The following is a 22,905-nucleotide window of genomic DNA, read 5'->3' as shown; positions in this document are numbered from 1 at the left end:
CCTTAGCACAGGACTTTGGAACCTTGAGTATTCATTCATGTGTCCGTGTGTCAGAGTGGACCCAGAACTGTTTCCTGAGGAAAATCTTGGTCTTGCTCATGGGTAGTCCCTCAACTGGCCAGGATATGAGAAAACAGAAAATGATGCTAAATAACATTAAATACAAACAATTGACTATATAAAACACACCTAAATATCAAATTCATACAACTTAATGTTTTAACATTAAACATTTGGAATTATTAATTTTTTATCCTATTAATGATAAAGTCTGAATATATATAACGTGCTCCTGCATCTACTATGTATCTATTCAGTCATATTAACAAGCTTGTTTGCCAAGGGCCCAGAGACATTTAAGGACAGCAGTTGAAACTGACGCTTTTCTGCTCTGAGTTTCTGAGGCCTGAAAATGGGTTCACTTCTCTTACATGGGACATCTCTTACCTACACAATTACTGGTAACTGTCAGCCTTCAGCAGAGGAGCAGAAAGGTTTTTCAGCATGAATACTTATCTCCTAGAAAACACAAGAGTCATTTCCTTCCCTGATCCCTCAACTGGGAGGCTGAAACCCAATACCTTGATAACCTACCCTTTATTCAGACTAATGGGCCAATTATTCTAAAGATGACGTTCCTTAAAAACAAACAATAACAACTGCTTTTAAGAAAAAGAAACCTTCCCTGGATAATTCATGAAGTTAAACATTATTACACCACTTTGTTAATGGTATTCAATGGAGAAGTCACATAAAAAGTGGTATTGTTGGAAGGGGAATTTACTATTCGAGAAGCGGTGGTGATAGTTCATTCTTCATCAAGTTATTAAGATTATCATTAAATTAAGATATAACATCAGGTACATACTTTGCCTTTAAAATTTACATCAATCTACCAGGAACTGCTTTTTATGAGTGGTTTGAGGAGGGGACAACTGCATAATTTTGCACATGGCTATCCAGCTATCCAACCATCTTCTGTTACAGGTTTACCAGAGTTTAGCCTTCCACCACTCACCTGCTGTGCTACCTCTTTCACTCATAAGGTACAGCATAAGCTTGGGTCTTTTGAAAGCTCTGTTCTTTTCCACTGACAGGAATTAGAAAGAAGCAGTGCCTGCGTCCTCGTCTGTACCCTCTATCCATTCCCCTCGTTTCGGTTAAGCCCCTCAGTTTATAACTTTGGAGCCCTATCAGAGGGGAGACTATCTACACTTTCTATACCTAAACAAGGGGACATGAATCCAGTTCACCTCAAAGCAGTGGAAGCCACAACGACACAAGTAAAAGAGAAGGCAATCAAGACACACAACAATCTCACAGAACTCTCCATTGTCTCAGCTTTCTGATAAATGCCTCCAGGTCCTGTTACTCATGAGGGTACAAAGACCCTCATTAAAGCACCAAGATTTGAGAATCTATAATGGGCTCGGATTGCTTAACTGGCCATAACTAGATCCTGCCCCAAAGCTAAAAGCCTAGAGATTTAAAGAGTGAGCCGTAACAGTCATGTGCTGTTTGGCACAGAACTCTCTACATACAGAAGTATAATAAACCTTCTCAAGAGAAATAAGTCAAATGTTCTTCAAGGAAAAAAAGTCCTTCTAAGGTCAGTCCCAGGGACTCCTGCTCTCAGGCACTGCAGAAAGGCTTGTTCTAATCACACTGCTAGCACTCCTTCCACCAATTTCTATAAAAGTAGTAGTACTGTCAACAATATTGCATTTGTTTTTCTGTTATGTGTCCCTTTTTAGCAAAAGCATTATATACAGTACAGACTCCAACAGCTAAACTGACAAGACAAAGCATATTTTAAAGATGTCTCTGCTCACCACCCTGTCCCTAGACCCAGGAACAGGAAGTAACTGCAACTGGAAGAAATCTAAAGTAAGCTTTTACACTAGAGGAAGGGATAACTAAAACCTTCGAAGAAGTTGTAGGGAAGTAGCCATTCAAGTAATTTTGGTCCCAACTGAATGGTGTTAATATTGTCAGGATCTACAAAAATATGCTATATATTAATTACAGTGTGAATAAGAGAAAGTCCCTGTGGATTTAAAGAAACGTTATCCAAAAAGGACATTTTAAAGTCATAACTTACTTTTCTACAGATATATGATTAGAAGAAATGCTTCAGATAATTCAAAGGTAACACCTGAGGGTCCCCATGGCTAAATCTGGCATAGCCTGAGCATAGACAAGAATTGTGACAGCAATGATTGGTAACACATTCTATTAAAAAACTGAATCAGTGAGTCCAAAATGATACTAAATAAAGAGTAAGGCGGAGGGGGAACCCTCCTTTAAAGATGAATACCAACCAATAAATGTAGAAGGAATGACAGAATTACAAAAAACACTATTTTGCACTCACTATTGCAATAGATGATTTGAACAAGAATAATTAATGGATGCTAAAACCACAGAGTATCAAGGTATTATCCCCACACATTACAAAGGGGATAAAGATACTGTTACGGTGTAGAAATGTGACACCGCCACCTTAACCAGGGGATCAAACAACCAATCATGTTAACTGTCTGCCACCACATGCCTCCCCATAGAACGCCCAAAGAGCACAAGATCTCCTGCGCAATATTCCTGCCAAAGATCCTGAATCTAATCCTAAGGAGACAGGCAAATCCAAAAAAAGGAACATTCTGCGAAACAAAACAAAAATATCATGTCATGAAAGAAAGACACCGACCACCACGCCTCCCTGCCCCGTCCCCCCCTCAAAAATATGTCTGGGAATTGTTCTAGAAAAAAGAAGACTAAATAGATTTAATAACTGAATGCACTTGTTCCTTGACTGGGTTCTGAATGGGGTAGAAAGGATACAAAGTTCATTAAAAGGAAAATAAGGAAATATGAATATATATAAATATAACATTCTGTCAGTGTTAAATAACTTGAAAGTGCCAATTTTGTTATGTTGGTACTGGAGACTATCCCTGTTCTTTGGCAATACATGCTGAATATTTAGGCTGTCGCTCAAACAGTTCACCCAAAAAGTGGCAAAATGTTGCTAATAGGTAAATATCTAGTGACAGGTATGTAGTGGCTCACTATGCTATTCTTATAACCTCTGTAGATTTGAAAACTTATCAAAGTAAAAAGCTGAGAGGAGGAATCCAGAAAAAAAAGTTAACACAATGTTTTAGATGAAAATTCTAATACAAATACTGTAAACAGACTTACAAGCCTTAAGAATAGACTTATTTTAAGTAACATTTCTGCTATAAAGGAATAATTTTTCTTTTTTTAGACAGCATCAAAATTTAAACATTAAAGTTTTTAATGAAAATTAAAAATTTTTTAATCAAAATTTAGCATCAAAAGCTTCCAGTGTGTTCTTCTAGCCTATAATTAAATTAGTGTTTTCTCTATAAAAGAAAACAACATATAACAATATTTAGACTAGTAATTAGCATTATAATTAAGTACACAGACTCAAAGTAAACAGATTAAATTTCTGATAACAATCTCCCCAAACTAAAAAATAACTGCCACAAACTTATCTTTAAAAACTTGTGGGCTTCCATGGTGGCGCTGTGGTTGAGAGTCCGCCTGCCGATGCAGGGGACGCGAGTTCGTGCTCCGGTCCGGGAAGATCCCACATGCCGCAGAGCGGCTGGGCCCGTGAGCCATGGTCGCTGAGCCTGCGCGTCCGGAGCCTGTGCTCCGCAACGGGAGAGGCCACAACAGTGGGCCCGCGTACCGCAAAAAAACAAAACAAAACAAAACAAACTTGCAATTGGACAAAATTGGAAAACTATATTCAGAAACACTAATGATAATTTCCTTAATGTGTAGCTCTTAAAAAAAAGTTTTTCCTCTTACTATAAAAAAAAGTTGTGGTGAATTAACATACTAAGGTAAAACTACTTTAAAGGTTGTATATAAATCACTCTGGGGACAAAATATAATACTTAAAAAAAACTCTGCAAGGTTTTATGCAAAGGATTAAAAAAATCTAAAAATTCAACATTTTGTAAGTATTAATTGTTAAAATATAATTTAAAATAGTCTGTAAAAATATACCTCTTAAAACTAGCATGGGACCACTCAAGATAACAGTTCAGGTAGCAAATACACAGACTATGAACTGAGAATCAATTCCCATCATAGAGAGAAAGATCAAATATTTTAAAAGCTCAAGTCACATAATAATATTAAAATTAAGAGATTACATAATGAAAAGAAAACTACAATTAAAAAATGAAACAAATAAGGAAAATATTTGTAATCAATGGCAAAGGTAGAACGTGTTATTCTAAGAGTTCATAAAATAAGCATTAAAAAGCTCAATAGGTAAATATCAATACAGAAAATACAAACAAAAATTTAAAAAGCCAAATAAATGCAAAAATATATTCAAGAAATAATCAATGAATATAAATCAATAATAAGCTACCATTTTACTCTAATAAGTGGTAAAATTATAACTCCCAATAATGAATGTTAAGGTTATGGTGACACCAGTACACTCACACAATGCTGGTACAGGCTTAAATCTGTATAATTTTTAGAACATAAGTGATATCCATTCTTTTTAATGAATATTTGAACTCCTTTCACATGCTAGACACTGGGGATAAACAAGAAAGCCACAATCCTAACCTCACACAATTTATAGCTGTTGTGAAAAGACAGATTTTTGAAAGATTTAATCAGAAAGCATGGTAATTGCTTAAACAGAAAACAATCAAGGTTGCTAACTGGGCTCACTACACAAACATCTAACCTAGTCTGAAACTGCTGGGGAAAATTACTAGTCATTTACTGGTTGCCAAGCACCTTGCCAAATAATGGGGCTTAAATAATGAACACCACGTGGTGTCCGTCTGCGAAGTCAACACTCCAGAAGTGGGTAATGATTCGCAACCACAACAGATGCAGCAGGTACAGTAACTAGGAGGATACAGAGAAGGGAGAAGCGGTGGGCACGGAAGGGAGGTCACAGTGGCGGGATAAGAAGTGATTCCACGGTAGTTAAGGGACAGAAAGGAACAGGCCGGCAGGAGCAACAGCATGAAAGGAGACGGGCGGGAAAAGTCACTGCAGACTGACTGACATGTGGGAAGCCCACCGTGAACCAAGACACAAAACCCAGATGAGGGGAGGTGTGAGGGGCTAGCCCAAGTCAGCAAGGCGAAAATCACCACCGTGCAGCTGGAGACACAGCTCGGGAGCTCAGAGAACAGCTCTGGAATGAAGGTATCAGTTAAACCATCCAGGGAGCAGCAGAAGAAAGAGCAGAGTCCTAAGGAGTTAGGACTGGAGAGAGGAGTCCAGAGGCGGCGGGAACAAAGCCTGAGACGACAAGAGCCAGAGACGGACAGAGTCGAAAGGAAGAAAGAGGAAGTGGTAACAAGAAAGCACATTAGGGCTCAAAGAACAATTCCGAGGTCAGAGGTGACTTCAGTGAGAGCGGGTTTTTTGTCAGGTGGTGGCTGGGTGCTGCTCCTAGCGGGCTGAGGTGTGAAGGTGTTCTTCTTTTTGTTGCTGTTTTTTAAGGAAGTAAAGCCAGCAGATACTCATAAATGTTTGCTGGTGACGAGAAAGAACAAACAAAGGATGCTTGAAGGAAAGGGGCTGGAAGCAAGCTGCGGTAGGGACTTTGGTTTGTTTCAAGGACAGAAGAGGCGGAAGAGGTGTGAGCGCTGTGACACCACCGGGGCGCAGTCAGGGGCAGACAACTCATGCAGATACAAGTTATTAGAAGCACACGCACAGGAACGGCGAAAACACTTGCGGTGGGTATTGAGGCGATTTGGGCTTTTTTATGTTATTTTATGATCACTGTATAATAAATTAATTGGGAGGAAATAACCCCCCAGAGAAGTCTAATCAAAATACATAAAGAATTCAAACTGGAAACGCTGGGACAAGTCTGGGGAGAAGAAAATGGTGCCAGTTATAAGGGCCCACTGGTGCCAGGCAAAATGGGAGAGCTAATGGTAGCCGAGGGGATTTCAGAGAAGCTTCCCCAGGTGGGCAGAGTCAGGCAAAAATGAGGTGCTATTTAAATACTGAAATGGAGGGGGAGAATGACATGGCAATGGGACAGCACTTTAGCTTGTCGGCACATTGGAATAGACTGAATAAATAAGGGATTCCCAAGAGCAAAGTAAGAAACTAAGTGTTGGGCTGCAGCATGCAGGCCTGCAAGCTCCGTACTTGCCCAGCTTCAAGACCGAAGGAGGAGGCCAGTCAGGCCAGCAGAGACATCAATGACTTAATGGATGGGGGGAGCTTACATGTCGAAAGCAAGGTCCTGGAGCAGCACGCTACTGTGTGCAGATGACATGGCAGCAGTGTTTGCTGGGGGGCGGGGGGAAGGGGTAATCAGTTATAGGGAGAACTGACCTCAGGTTGGCTCACTGGTTACCAGGCAAACTAGCAGAGGAGCACGCGCCTCACCATCCCTTTGATAAGCTATCATGGAGGAGATGTTCTGATTTAAAGGTCAGAACCATCGCCAGTTGGGGCAGGGGCAAGTATGTAGGAAGGTCAGTCATGTGAGTAGGGTGTAGGTGAGGCAGGGACTGGTCGAGCAGGGGATGTACAGAGAGCAAGAGAACAGCCATCTTGGGTGGCCTGATCATACTAAGTTTAAGAGATTTTACATAATGATATGATACATGTAACAAAATGGTTACAGATTTATACTACGGATGTAATATTACAGGCAGAGAGCATAACTTTTAAAATCTCAAATTTAGGAGAGTAAAAAAGCACAAGGGTTTACAATGTCACGTATCTATCCACATGTAATTCCTTCCAGGGAATACTTCGGAGCTTTGGGAAAATAGTGAGTTGGAGAGACTCAAAGAAAAGGAATACTAAGCAGAAGCTCCAGGATTCAGACTAGGTCAACTTCCCTGGGCTACTTCTGCAGCAGAGGAGGTAGGAAGATCATTACTCATGCCGTAACTTACGAAAGGGCCTGGGTTGTATAAATCGGAGTATACAGGGGCTTTCAACCTTACCCAGCTCCCAGAGTGAGCAGATTTATGTCAGGTCGGAGATAGCTAAGTGGTGCTTGTCATTACTCTATTCACTAGAAAACTCTTTAAAGGATGAAAAATATGGAGCTCCTATTCTCCAAAATTATGAACAAGCTGAATGGTAAGATTATCTTGAAACAGTGAGCTTTTAAAAGTTTACATAATCTGACTCGACTGACCCATATTAGAATTTCAATCATCCAATCTTTTCCATAGCAATGAGATACAATTAAAATATGTGATTTCAATGATTCATTCCCAGTTGTTCATGGGATGTATAATGTACTGGGAATACAAGAATTTAAAAATACACACTACTAATATTTATTAAGAATGCAGTTCTTCCCACCTGGAATATGTCACCTCTTGTCCTTAAGCCTGGCTAATTTCCTGTTCGTCATGCAGTCACTCCCTTGAAAACGCCTTCCCTGATGCCTCCCACCTGCTTCTCCCATCTTTGTGGCTATAACCTGTCACCCTCTACTAGAGTCTCAGGTTGACTAGTGTGAAGCTCCCATCAGAATGTAAGCTCCAGAAGGATGGGGCCATGTTAACCAGACTCAGTCTGATTCTTAGCACCTAGCACTGTGCCTGGCAAATGGAATGAGTAGAATTAAAATTCAAATGAATCATAAAGAAATTTTATTCTTGGGAAGGGCACTTTAGGCTACAGCCTCACTCTCCCCTGCTACTATCTCAGAGAGTCTGATATCCCATTCCTACCAATACTTGTTTCCTTCGTTGAAGGTTAGAGCAGGAAGGGACCTGAGAGTCAGTCAATCCAATGCCTTCATTGTCCAGAGACGTGAACAAAGCTGCACTAGTCAAAAACTTTAAAAAAGGCCCATAAACAATGTCATATCATTTGCTCCTTCATTACACACTTATCTTTATCCTCCCATTCCCCAATATTCAACCCCTCTGCTCATAACCAATATAATCCTTCCCCAGTTGTCTCCAACTGCCTACAAAATGTTTTTTCAGTAAACCAGCTTTAAGTTAGATAAATGCTATATGTCTGTAAATGTCAGTGGAAATCTACCTTTATTATCCGGTTACCACTTCATTACCTGTTACCTAAAATTTGATCATAAATTGTCCTAAGAACAATGGTTTATCTTAGTAACAGCTTTAAAATTTTTTAGATCATTTTATACACAGTATGTATTAAAAAATTAGTCATAACTACTTCAAAGTGGGAAAAAATAGAAAACCCAATCAGAAAACAAATTATTTACTTGTATAATAATATTACAGGAAAAGAAACATTTTTATGACCATATGACCACATTTTTATTACACTCAAAAATTTATTAGCTACTATCTAATCTTACCTACACTGATCTACCAATTAAATATTAAGTGCCTACCTAAAAGCCGCTTCCCAAAAGCAGTTCATTCCACAAACATCAGAGGGCAGCATCCAATAGGGATTCCAGTAACACAGAGAGAAATCTTTACACCTAACAGAGTAAGACAGAAATAGTCCTATGTGAGTATTTTGGCTTAAAACTAACAAGGAATTTACTCAATAACATAAAAACTTACTGTTCTATTTTACAGCAACAAAACTGCAAATCCAACTTGCTATGGTAACTTGAGGATTTCTGGAAATTGATTTCTCCCTTACTTAGGGTAGCACTACTTTAAATAGAACTTTAAAACCTTTAGGCAAAAAATACCACAGACTGGAAACGTTTTTTAGTCATGAACGCTCTTAATATATTAAGCTCTCCTCCTAAGATGACATAGAAAATATTGGAATACTTCTAAAATTTTCCTTCCTTCATTAACTGCACATATCCCCCCTAGAATAAAATCCATTCTGCCAAACAAAACATTTGCTTATTCTGAAGCAAAATTTAAGCCACAAATGCTGGTAGAAAGGAAAGAGAGAATCTTTAAATGCTTTTAAATTAATCCTCAATCCAAGCTTAAAACACCAAGTATCGTGTTTTAAGTTGGAAATAAGAGACCAAGTTGATATTCACGGCTCAGTTTCATTACCTACACATCTCAGTTTCACTATATTTCACAAGCTAAAATGGGGGATCAAATGTGAACTTTCTTCTTAGATTGCAGGCTGGAGCTAAAAAACCCCACAAATACACAACAACAACTGCTCACATTACAAACAGTATGTTTTTCATTTTTATTCCTTTTCAAAACAAGAGTCTAGCTGGAAATTCAGTACAGTGGAGGCTTGGGTTTACTAAAGCAAGTATGAAGTCAGAGTGAGTCACTAAACCAGGTCACCTCATGTCCCATCACCATTAATTCAATTATAAGTTACTGTTCTTACAGTGAAAGGTCTATGAAATTTCATATTTGCAACATCTCTGATCACACCTCTCACAAATGTCAACAGGCTGAGACAGGGGGGTCTCAATCCAGGATGTACAATGAAATCACCAGAGAGCCCTACACCAGACCTGTTAAATCAGAAACCCTGAGGACAGGGTCAGGCACTGGTTGCTTTTAAAATCCTGCCTAAGTTATTCTGTATACTACTGCATGAAGAACTACGTCAGAATTTTTAAATCAATGGAAAAAAGTGACACTATATTTTGTTTTTTCTTGAAATGGACACCGTTTTCAAGCACAGCATAAAAAGTTAACATATCTTAGTTGATAAGTCAGAAAATGTGTGCAGACCAGTAAAATGTACAACCTGATCAGGAAATTTGTTGGTCCCCTTCCAGGTGTGGTCATGTAGTTTTTAAGTCTTGCACTTATTTGTAGAGACAGGCTGAGTGGAAGTGGCAACAACTAACACAGAGTTTTTTCAGATTCAAGAGTTCTCACATCCATTTAAGCCTCACAACAAACCTGTTCAAATAGGTATCTCCATCTTTCAGATACAGACATCATCAAAGCTTTCTTTCAACAAATCCACAATTTATTTATAATCAACACCTAAAGTGCCCCTTTGTTCCAGGAAGGAAATAAGTTGGTTATTCCATCTCCTCTGTCAAATCTTCCAACAGTAGAAAATGAAAATTAAAAATGAAGTCTCAAAGAAAATGACTAATTAAATTTTTTTGTAAAAATGACTGCTTGAAATTGTATATTAATACCATTTTCTGCCTCAACTTGTATTGCTCCCAACCCTAGGCAATCATGCATCTATTTTCTGTCTCCATAGATAAATGGAATCATATAATATGTGACCTTTTGAGTCAGACTTTTTTCACTTAGTGTATTTTCAAGGTTCACCCACTGTAGCATTTATCAGCACATTTCATTCCTTTTTATGGCCAAATAACATTCCCTTTTATGAATGGATGGATATACCACATTTTCTTTATCCATTCATGAGTTAATGAACATTTGGGTTGTTGATACTTTTTGGTTATTATAAATAATACTTTTATGAACATCCATGTAAAATTTTAACATGAACGTATGTTTTCTATTCTCTTGAGTATATATATATATACACACACACACACACACACGCGCACACACACACACACACATACACACACACGTGCGCACACACACCCCTACGAGAGGAATGGCTAGATCATGTAATCAATGTAAACTGATTAATGCAGATGAAATTACAGGGAAAAAAATGTCAAGTTTTAGGTAACTTTCTTGACCATAACTCAATGTCAGAAAACACAGTTTACAGAAAGAATGTTCTCTGTCTGTCTTTCTTTAATGGAAATATAAAACATATGCACTAGTGAGTATACATCCTCCTTACCATTAAAAAAAAAAAAAAAACATAAAACACTGAGCTGCTGTTAGCAAAAGGGGGCATAATTTATTCACAGTTTCTTATCTCCCAAATTTACATTCTTTCACTTCTGAAAACTTGGTTTTAAAGATTAAGATAGAGAGTAGAAACTCATTCTGAGAACTCATTACGTACCAATAACTATCACTACAAGCAATAAATGAGGAAAAGCAACTAATCTGAGACAGACAGTACTGGTATTTTCAGGCCAGAAAAAAAAAAGTTTAAAAATATTGGAAAAGTAAAGGTACTTATCCAAGTTCTGATTATTAGGTGCTTTTGCTTTTATTCCTTAAGACTATTGAAAATGGAACATTAGACATACAAAATTCAAAGAGGTAACTCTATTAAATAATTTTAATGGGGCAAAACTGTAGCTGACCTAAATGGGTATGTCTTCAGTAAACAATGACATCCAGAATCAGTGAAGTCCATAAATGCAAAGTTTTTCCACTGTGGATCAAACTGAAATAAAACTTTACCATGACTCATCCCCCTGTTTCATACGGCTTAATATTTCTAGCTCTAGGTGGCTTGTCTACAAGCAAACTGATCAAGGGATAGCACAGGGATCTCCGTGGTAATACAACAGTCTGTATCCTGACTGTGGGGGTGATGACACGAATTTCACTTACGTGATACAACAGCATAAAACTGCACATACACATGAGTGCAGGTAAACTGGTGATGTCTGAAGATGGTCTATGGGTTGTACAATGTCAATTTCTGGGGTTCTAATATTCCACTATGTTGATACACATATATTCCAGATACAGTAGCATTACACTAAGCTCGTGTAAAATGTTACTACTGGGGAAAAACTGAGTGAAGAATAAATGGGGTATCTATGAAGCTTCCTGTGAACTTTTATTTATTTCAAAAGTTTAAAACAATAAATGAATCACAAATTAAATTCCTCCAAATTTCAGTACTTGAAATATGTTTTAAGAACTGAGACATCAGAATCAAGAAGAACTACAATCCTGCAGCCTGTGGAACAAAAACCACATTCACAGAAAGATAGACAAGATGAAAAGGCAGAGGGCTAGGTACCAGATGAAGGAACAAGATAAAACCCCAGAAAAATAACTAAATGAAGTGGAGATAGGCAACCTCCCAAAAAAAGAATTCAGAATAATGATAGTGAAGATGATCCAGGACCTCAGAAAAAGAATGGAGGCAAAGATTGAGAAGATGCAAGAAATGTTTAACAAAGACCTAGAAGAATTAAAGAACAAACAAACAGAGATGAACAATACAATAACTGAAATGAAAACTTCGCTAGAAGGAATCAACAGCAGAATAACTGAGGCAGAAGAACGGATAAGTGACCTGGAAGACAGAATGGTGGAATTCACTGCTGCGGAACAGACTAAAGAAAAAAGAATGAAAAGAAATAAAGACAACTTAAGAGACCTCTGGGACAACAACGCAACAACATTTGCATTACAGGGGTCCCAAAAGGAGAGGAGAGAGAGAGAAAGGACCCAAGAAAATATTTGAAGAGATTATAGTCAAAAACTTCCCTAACATGGGAAAGGAAATAGCCACCCAGTCCAGGAAGCACAGTGAGTCCCATACAGGATAAACCCAAGGAGTAACATGCCAAGACACACAGTAATCAAACTGGCAAAAATTACAGACAAAGAAAAATTACTGAAAGCAGCAAGGGAAAAATGACAACATAAAAGGGAACTCCCATAAGGTTAACAGCCGATTTCTCAGCAGAAACCCTACAAGCCAGAAGGGAGTGGCATGATATATTTAAAGTGATGAAAGGGAAGAACCTACAACCACGATTACTCTACCTGGCAAGGATCTCATTCAGATTCGATGGAGAAATCAAAAGCTTTACAAGCAAGCAAAAGCTAACAATTCAGTACCACCAAACCAGCTCTACAACAAATGCTAAAGGAACTTCTCTAAGTGGGAAACTCAAGAGAAGAAAAGGACCTACAAAAACAAACCCAAAACAATTAAGAAAATGGCCAAAGGAACATACATATCGATAATTACATTAAATGTGAATGGATTAAATGCTCCAACCAAAAGACACAGGCTTGCTGAATGGATACAAAAACAAGACCCATATATTTGCTGTCTACAAGAGACCCACTTCAGACCTAGGGACACATACAGACCGAAAGTGAGGGGATGGAAAAAGATATTCCATGCAAAGGGAAATCAAAAGAAAGCTGGAGTAGCAACTCTCATATCAGATAAAATAGACTTTACAATAAAGAATGTTACAAGAGACAAGGAAGGACACTATATAATGATCAAGGGATCAATCCAAGAAAATGATATGACAATTATAAACATATGTGCACCCAACACAGGAGCACCTCAATACATAAGGCAACTGCTAACAGCTATAAGAGGAAATCAACAGTAACACAATTAATAGTGGGGGACTTTAACACCTCACTTATACCAATGCACAGATCATTCAAAATGCAAGTAAATAAGGAAAGAGAAGCTTTAAATGACACAATAGACCAGATATATTTAATTGATATTTACAGGACATTCCATACAAAAACAGCAGATTACACATTCTTCTCATGTGTGCACAGACCATTCTCCAGGACAGATCACATCTTGGGTCACAAATCAAGCCTCAGTAAATTTAAGGAAATTGGAATCATATCAAGCATCTTTTCTGACTACAATGCTATGAGATTAGAAATGAATTACAAGGAAAAAAATGTAAAAAACACAAACACATGGAGGCTAAACAATACGTTACTAAATAACCAAGAGATCACTGAAGAAATCAAAGAGGAAATCAAAAAATACTAGAGACAAATGACAATGAAAACACGACGATCCAAAAGCTATGGGATGCAGCAAAAGCAGTTCTAGGAGGGAAGTTTATAGCTATACAAGCCTACCTCAAGAAAAAAGAAAAATCTCACATAAACAATCTAAATTTACACCTAAAGGAACTAGAGAAAGAAGCACAAACAAAACCCAAAGTTAGTAGAAGGAAAGAAATCATAAAGATCAGAGCAGAAATAAATGAAATAGAAACAAAGAAAATAGCGAAGATCAATAAAACTAAAAATGGTTCTTTGAGAAGATAAAACTGATAAACCATTAGCCAGACTCATTAAGAGGGAGAGGACTCAAATCAATAAAATTAGAAATGAAAAAGGAGAAGTTACAACAGACACCACAGAAATACAAAGCATCCTAAGAGACTACTACAAGCAAATCTATGCCAATAAAATGGACAACCTGGAAGAAATGGACAAATTCTTAGAAAGGTATAACCTTCCAAGACTGAACCAGGAAGAAATAGAAAATATGAATAGACCAATCACAAGTAATGAAATTGAAACTGTGATTAAAAATCTTCCAACAAACAAAAGTCCAGGACCAGATGGCTTCACAGGTGAATTCTATCAAATGTTTAGAGAAGAGCTAACACCCATCCTTCTCAAACTCTTCCAAAAATTGCAGGGGAAGGAACACTCCCAAACTCATTCTATGAAGCCACCATCACCCTGATACCAAAACCAGACAAAGATACTACAAAAAAAGAAAATTACAGACCAATATCACTGATGAATATAGATGTAAAAATCCTCAACAACATACTAGCAAACAGAATCCAACAACACATTAAAAGGATCATACACCATGATCAAGTGGGATTTATCCCAGGGATGCAAGGATTCTTCAATACACGCAAATCAATCAATGTGATACACCATATTAGCAAACTGAAGAATAAAAACCATATGATCATCTCAATAGATGCAGAAAAAGCTTTTGACAAAATTCAACACCCATTTATGATAAAAACTCTCCAGAAAGCAGGCAGAAAGGGAATCTACCTCAACATAATAAAGGCCATATACAACAAACCCACAGCAAACATCATTCTCAATGGTGAAAAACTGAGAGGATTTCCTCTAAGATCAGGAAGGAGACAAGGATGTGCACTCTCACCACTATTATTCAACATAGTTTTGGAAGTCCTAGCCACGGCAATCAGAGAAGAAAAAGAAATAAAAGGAATACAAATTGGAAAAGAAGAAGTAAAACTGTCACTCTTGGCAGATGACATGATATTATACATAGAGAATCCTAAAAGTGTCAACAGAAAACTACTAGAGCTAATCAATGAATTTGGTAAAGTTGCAGAATACAAAATTAATGCACAGAAATCTCTTGCATTCCTATACACTAACGATGAAAAATCTGGAAGAGAAATTAAGGAAACATTCCCATTTACCACTGCAACAAAAAGAATAAAATACCTAGGAATAAACCTACCTAGGGAGACAAAAAACCTGTATGCAAAAAACTATAAAACACTGATGAAAGAAATTAAAGATGATACAAACAGATGGAGAGATATATCATGTTCTTGGATTGGAAGAATCAATATTGTGAAAATGACCAAACTACCCAAAGCAATCTACAGATTCAGTGCAATCCCTATCAAATTACCAATGGCATTTTTTACAGAACTAGAGCAAATAATCTTAAAATTTGTATGGAGACACAAAAGATTCCAAATAGCCAAAGCAGTCTTGAGGGGAAAAAACGGAGCTGGAGGGATCAGACTCCCTGACTTCAGACTATACTACAAAGCTACAGTAATCAAGACAATATGGTACTGGCACAAAAACAGAAACATAGATCAATGGAACAAGACAGAAAGCCCAGAGATAAACCCACGCACCTATGCTCAACTAATCTATGACAAAGGAGGCAAGGATATACAATGGAGAAAAGACAGTCTCTTCAATAAGTGGTGCTGGGAAAACTGGACAGCTACATGTAAGAGAATGAAATTAGAACACTCCCTAACACCAAACACAAAAATAAACTCAAAATGGATTAAAGACCTAAATATAAGACCGGACACTATAAAACTCTCAGAGGAAAACATAGGAAGAACACTCTTTGACATAAATCACAGCAAGATCTTTTTTGATCCACCTCCTAGAGTAATGGAAATAAAAACAAAAATAAACAAATGGAAACTAATGAAACTTCAAAGCTTTTGCACAGCAAAGGAAATCATAAACAAGATGAAAAGACAACCCTCAGAATGGGAGAAAATATTTGCCAACGAATCAACGGACAAAGGATTAATCTCCAAAATATATAAACAGCTCATGCAGCTCAATATTAAAGAAACAAACAACCCAATCCAGAAATGGGCAGAAAACCTAAATAGATATTTCTCCAAAGAAGACATACAGATGGCCAAGAAGCACATGAAAAGCTGCTCAACATCACTAATCATTAGAGAAATGCAAATCAAAACTACAATGAGGTATCACCTCACACAGGTCAGAATGGCCATCACCAAAAAAATCTACAAACAATAAATGCTGGTGTGGGGAAAAGGGAACCCTCTTGTTCTGTTGGTGGGAATGTAAATTTATACAGCCACTACAGAGAACAGTATGGAGGTTCCTTAAAAAACTAAAAATAGAATTACCATATGATCCAGAAATCCCACTACTGGGCATGTATCCAAAGAAAACCATAATTCAAAAAGAGACAGGTACCACAATGTTCATTGCAGCACCATTTACAATAGCCAGGTCATGGAAGCAACCTAAATGCCCATCGACAGATGAATGGATAAAGAAGATGTGGTACATATATACAATGGAATATTACTCAGCCATAAAAAGGAACAAAATTGGGTCATTTGTTGAGACGTGGATTGATCTAGAGACTGTCACATAGAGTGAAGTAAGTCAGAAAGAGAAAAACAAATATCATATATTAACGCATGTATGTGGAACCTAGAAAAATGGTACAGATGAACCGGTTTGCAGGGCAGAAGTTGAGACACAGTTGTAGAGAACAAACGTATGGACACCAAGGGGGGAAAGCTGCGAAGGGGTGGGGCTGGTGGTGTGATGAACTGGGCAAGTGGGATTCACATGTATACACGCATGTGTATAAAACTGATGACTAATAAGAACCTACTGTATAAAAAAGTAAATAAAATAAAATTTAAAAATTTAAAAAAAAAAAGGGCTTCCCTGGTGGCACAGTGGCTGATAGTCCGCCTGCCAATGCAGGGGACACGGGTTCGTGCCCTGGTCTGGGAGGATGCCACATGCCGCGCAGCGGATGGGCCCGTGAGCCATGGGCGCTTAGCCTGCGCGTCCGGAGCCTGTGCTCCGCAATGGGAGAGGCCACAGTGGTGGGAGGCCTGCATACCACCAAAAAAATAAATAAATAAATAAATAAATAAAAAAAATTGAGACATCATGCTCTGGATTAAACAGAGCATTTAACAGTAACACTCTCCACAATAACAGTCCTCAAACTTAAAGTTTACTTAAATGCAACAGCAGAAGGTCTTTCATACTTTTAAATCAAACTGAAAAAGATTTTTTTCATTTCTAAATGTCCCTGATAGCCATGAGGCTTTAGTGAAAACCATCTGCATTGTGGAGAGTCAGTGATAAGTCTAGGCATATCCAGCATAAGAATGTGGAAGTCTGAATGAGATGCCTCACCAAAGATGCACCTTAAAGGCACGGATACCTGCACTGTGACTGCAAGAGAAATAAAGATGCTTACAGCCATGTTAAAGGAGACCATTCCCATGGTTCTAACCACCATTATTTAAAGATCAGTTCCTGCACAACTCATTTTCAACTAAAAATTGTCTTCAGACATCTAAGTCAGGTCTTCTTTTTCATAAATATCTAGTGTCATGAATATTCAAGAAGTGTGAAAAGAACTGCTTATACGCAAATGGCAATGAACAATTATCTAACCATTTCAAAAATAAGTTAGCATCACACTGTACAACCTAAACTCTCTCGGAAAAAAAAAAATGAATTAAAGATTTAAATGAAAAAAAAAGGGGAAAAAACCCACTGGTAGAAAGTTTTTCTATGCATGACAAAAATAAAAATGATAAGGAAAAAACTGCCAATCTGAATACGTAAAAATTTTAAACTTCACGTGGCATACACTCTGAAAAAAATTTAAGTTAACATGTTGGGGGGATGTATTTCCAACAGGTATGACACACAGATAATAATCTTAATGTTTTAAAATAGGATTTCTATGTCAAAAGTACACATTATTTTCTCATTAACCTAACCACTTTCCCGTTCAAAAGCACAGAAAAACGTTAATTAATTAATTTACTAGTCAGGTTTGTGCTAAGCACTTTACAGCTATGTGAAGTATGATCTTCAGTGAACTGAAATACAAGGTGCAAAATACTGGTTTTTATCTAAGATGTCTCTGCATCAACAAAGCAGAGATTAAGGTGGGTTTAGTAAATAATTCAGCCTTCTTCACTGTTCACTGCCTAACTCCTCTCTTCTTCAAAAATAACTGCAGGGAAGAGGCAAAAAATTTCTCCCCCAAAAAACAATAGCGCAAAAATAGTGGTCAAATCATTCTCAGTTAAATCAATGGTTCTCAATCTTTGGCTTTATAACAACACCCTGGAGCACATATCTAAAATATAGATTCCCAAGCCCCACTCCCAGGGACTCTGGTTTAACAGGTCTGGACTGGGGCCTGAGGACATTTTTCCCAGAGGTCAGAAACTGGAAAAAAAAAAAAAAATCATTTAAAATTTAAATGATCAAAACCATCAATGAATTAGCTATAATTTTATTGTGCCAGGCACCATACCAAGTAATCTACACAAGCTATTTTTTTCAATTCCCACAAACAACCCAATTATCACAGATACTCTTACCTCTTTGTAACTGATGAGGAAATGTGTTCAAGGTTAACACAGCCAGTAAGTGGCAAAGCTGAAGTCTGTTTCCAAAGCCCTGACTCTTCCCACTCTACATTTTCAGTATATCCTACTAGTTAGTGTTCCTGGGACCCAGCAGAAACCATAACTTGATGGCCTGACCAGATCTGAAAAGGAAAGTAAGGTGACTACCTCCCGGTTAACAGTCATTCACAGTAAGGGTATGACGGGTCCAGAAATGGTATCACTGAAATGCCTAGTAGTTTCTTGATTCCCTACTACCGATATGCTGTACAGCCTCAATGGGATGAAATCTTGATAATCGCTGTCATCAGTGAACTGTGAGAATTTAATCACCCAGAGTATCTAAAAAGCCAGAGCATGGTTTAACTCCTTCTGAAGTACTGACATCTGGTCAGTGCTTTAAGGTAAGTGCTTTAGATTGAAAACCTTAAATACAGTCTGTCCACACTGAGCATCTTCAGAGTCCCTCTATGTGGAAGAGCCACCATCTCCTGAGCATTCCTCTCCACTGGCGCAGCACTCCCCTCCAGCGCCAGTCATGGGATTCTGTCTGCAGTATGGATGTGCAAGGAACACAGCCCAGAGAACCAGAGGCCCCCATCCCAGGCAACATTGGCTGATCCAAGGATGGGCATGTGATGCAAGTCCAATGAGAGCCTTTTTCTAAAATTTTCTACTTGAGCTTAGTGATGAAACACTACAAGAAGTTGAAAGACCCCAGGAACAAAGCCTGTCTACAGCAGAAGAGAAAGAGTCCCCAGTCCTTGAGGTCCCTGGAACTGCCCGGGGAATTCTTCCTTCAATCCTGTTCCTTCCAGCAACCCATATAAGCCTATAAATATCTGTTTTGCTGAAGTCATTTTTAATGGACTTTGGTGACTGACAACTAAGAATTCTGATTACTATAAATTAATTAAGGTAAATACAAACTACATTTTACAGGTAAGAAAAGTAAAGCAGAGAGGTGGTCAAGGTTTCACAGGAAACAGGGCCAGAATGAGACCACAGGTTTGTCTGACACTAAGATCTACCCATTTTCTAAATACCAAAATAATGGATTCAAACAAAATGAACTCACTAATAATAAATTTCACTGAAAAATTGCTTCCATCATTTTCTAGTTTTTACTTTGAGAACGTGCAAGGACATTTCCAAGTATTTTGTTGTCGTGGAATTCTGTGCAATGAATATTTTCTATAAGGTTTGACCACTGGAACCTATTGGGTATAACCATAATCCCATGTTTCAAATGAGAGAGAGAAATAATAGTTTTACTCTTTGAGGTAAGACAGCTTTAAAAAAAGTAGGAATGCAATGATAAGTCCTACCAAAAAAAGGAAGATGTTGCTTGCCTCATAGCCCCATTTTCCACTGATGGAACGCTATCTAGACTAGGTTCTTATCACAGCAGCTTTATAGAAAGAGCACTTGCAGAGCAATCAAAGGATACATAGTTTGTAATGCTGGTACTGATGCCCTCTGCACCTCCACCAAACTATACATAGGAAAAGAGCTTAAGAATACCTACTCCATATCCCATGGTAGCCAAAAAAGTTGACTAAACTCTATGAGAAATCTAAAAAGATGTTATAAATGATAATATTTAAAATGAAGAGTCCTGATGTCTTAGGAATCTTCTGACCTTAATCAAATCATAGGCTACAAACAATCCAGCTTTTCCAGGGTGCTCCTCTGCCCACACTTCTTTACAAAGAATGATACACCTTCAGGTGTTTTTTTTATTTTTGCGGTACGCGGGCCTCTCACTGTTGCGGCCTATCCCGTTGCGGAGCACAGGCTCCGGACGCGCAGGCTCAGCGGCCATGGCTCACGGGTCCAGCCGCTACGCGGCATGTGGGATCTTCCCGGACGGGGGCACGAACCCGCGTCCCCTGCATCGGCAGGCGGACTCTCAACCACTGCGCCACCAGGGAAGCCCATACACCTTCAGTTTTAACTCAAATGTGTGCCTCATTTAACATGAGTAATTATGTTGCCCAGAGGACCTGTAATATACAGCTTTTTAGCTGACTCGACTGACACATCAAGATTCAGATTTCAGTAATGGCTCTATAAAACATTCATTAAAACTGAAGCACTTACTTTCTGAATTTCAAATAATGTAATTTTGTTAAAATTAGCTAGCCAAGCAGATACAATTTATAAAAATTTGTCACAAAATATTAAGTATCTCAGACAAGGCACTAAAAATGAATGTTACTCTAACAGATTGAAATGCTAATATCATAGTCCACTTTCATTCAATGTTTTGATAAAAATGTTGCTTCCTGACAATTCTACCCAATGCAAAAATAGCTTCTTCCCCATAACTTTAAATAAATGCTTCACTGGAACATAACAGACCACCATTAGCTTTTCATGAGCTCATCCAGGTCTTCAGTCACGGCCTCTCCCAGAACAGATAATAGCGTTGACAAACCTGGCTCTGGAAAGTAGTTCTGCTTTTATGAACAGAGTCCTGACTGTAATCAAATCACAGGGTGAAAACAGGACAATCCAGCTTTTCCATGCTGCTCCTCTGCCCAAACGTCCCCTTTCATTTTGGGAATGGCCATCAACTCTCAGAAGAACATTAACAGCCTACAGCTGATCTGCGCTCCCTCCTCCTATCAGCCCGTAGGAAGTTTTTCATATCAAAGCAGCCTTTGCCTCTTACTAAGGGAGCACACGGAGTAAGAGAGGTGCCCACAAACAGAGGAGCCTCGTTTTCAAGGAAGTGGAAACGCTCAGATTTTGTTAAGCATTCGTAATGCGTTGCTTTTTCCATTTAAATCTCATGTTGATTCCAACTCTGACAGTGATCTGTGTAAATCCACTTAAGTCATTATGCTTTTTAAATTCCGATTTTTAAAGAGAAACACCTCTATCCCAACGCACAAAAGACGTGGGCATGTTAAGTATCGCTTATTTTTCTTAACTTGCTGTAAGTTTCACGACAGCCCGATCGTTTCCTAAAGAAAAATTCACAGTCCGCAGAAATGCTCTATCCAAATTTAACTAACCGGCAAATAATGAAAATTTTAAGCGTTAACAGGAAATTTAAATGTCCCATTCAGGAGGGGGGAAAAAACTGAACTAGGGCGCCAGCCCGATGTTTAAATATCTCAACTTGAACGCCATGGAAACAAGAGGGAATTCCCACTAGCCAGACAGCAAGAAGGCTTTGGAAGGACCCTCGTATTTTCAACGAATTCTAAGAAAACAGGAAAAAGAAAATGCAACTGTCAACTAAGAGTTGAAAATTAATTTCTAACTGCTGTGAATAGTGCCTAAAGAATGGGTCTGAAGACAAACACAAAAAGCGTGGGGTGCTCTCGGGCTGGAGCAGCGCTGGGCTCACCCCCAGGGTGAGGAGGAGGGAAACGAGCAAAGGGGATCAGAGTCTGCGGCAAAGAAGCGGGAGACGCGGGCCTGGTGGCGGGAGGCGCGGGGCTGACCCGCAGGCAGCCCGGGCCGGGCGTAGCCCAGCGCCCCCGCGCCCCCCGCCCCGGCCCCCGACAGGGAACGGCCCGTACCTGTCAGACCGGCCGGGATGCGCCGCGGGGCCCGCGCTGCCCGCCCCTCTCCCGGCGCCGCGTCCGCCGCCCGCGAGCCAGGAAGCCGCTGCGGCCTGCGGCTTCCCGCCACCGCCGCCCGCTCCTTCCTCCAAGGACACGGCGAGCTGGCTGAAGGCGTAGAGGAGCGAGCAGAAGCCACAGGCCAGGCACAGCACCACGACGCGCAGGTAGCGCCGCATCACGCCGTCCCCGCGCCGCCGCTGCCGTCGCCGCCGCGCCCGCCCGGGCGAACTGGCGCGGAGGGAGCGACACCACGCAGCCGCCGGCGCAACAAGTTCCTCCTTCGCCACGGCCTCGCGCCCGCCCCCCTTCCTCCCTGCCTCCCTTCGCTCTCCGCCCACCACCTTCGAGAGCGCGCGGACACCCCGCCCCGGAGCCCCGGCCCCGCCTCCGCCGCGGGCCTCTCCCCAGAAGGTGGGCGGCCGGACGCGCCGGCGCACTGAGCGCGAGGGGGGGCAGGGCGCGCCGGGTGGGCTGGGGCCAGCGGGACGCCGGACGCGGCTAGCGCAGGGTCTTGGGCCACCGGCGACCCCGGGAGGGCGACTCTCGAGCCCTGTGGCTCCCAACTGCGGACGAAATGATTGGGGTATTTGAGGCAACCGACCCAAATTTAAATGATGGTTCTTCCACGTGGTAATTTGGGACGCTGAAAGCCCTAAATTCTCTGAGCGTGTTTCTTCGTCTCTAAAATGGAGATGACATCCTCATCATAGGGTGCTTGTAAAGATAAAATTGCTTAACGCACGAAAAAACCCTTGCACTTAGACGGCACTTGATCGAGCCATTTCTCACTTACATCCTTCTCAGCAGGGACTTCCCCAGCCTCTAAGA

At 39.7% G+C, this 22,905-nt stretch overlaps 1 protein-coding gene across 2 annotated transcripts in view; it reads right to left on the bottom strand.

The window, feature by feature from the left end:
- The window catches only part of GXYLT1 (glucoside xylosyltransferase 1), a 59,435-nt gene extending 37,085 nt beyond the window's left edge, over positions 1-22,350 (bottom strand). The window contains exons 1-2 of one of the 2 annotated variants that reach the window (XM_079935884.1): positions 22,033-22,350; positions 8,384-8,476 (exon numbers count right to left, since the gene is read on the bottom strand). In XM_079935884.1, the coding sequence (XP_079792010.1) occupies positions 8,384-8,476; positions 22,033-22,253 (314 nt within the window). In that variant the 5' untranslated portion in view covers positions 22,254-22,350. The remainder of the gene's footprint in view (positions 1-8,383; positions 8,477-22,032) is intronic. The other variant, XM_079935885.1, reaches the window with a different exon arrangement.
- Positions 22,351-22,905: the final 555 nt, after the last annotated feature.

Source organism: Stenella coeruleoalba (genome assembly GCF_951394435.1).
Source record: "Stenella coeruleoalba genome assembly, chromosome: 11".
In the NCBI taxonomy this organism is placed as follows: Eukaryota; Metazoa; Chordata; class Mammalia; order Artiodactyla; family Delphinidae; genus Stenella; species Stenella coeruleoalba.
The sequence above is the reverse complement of the archived record's forward strand: the minus strand, read 5'-3'. Positions and strand labels throughout refer to the sequence as shown.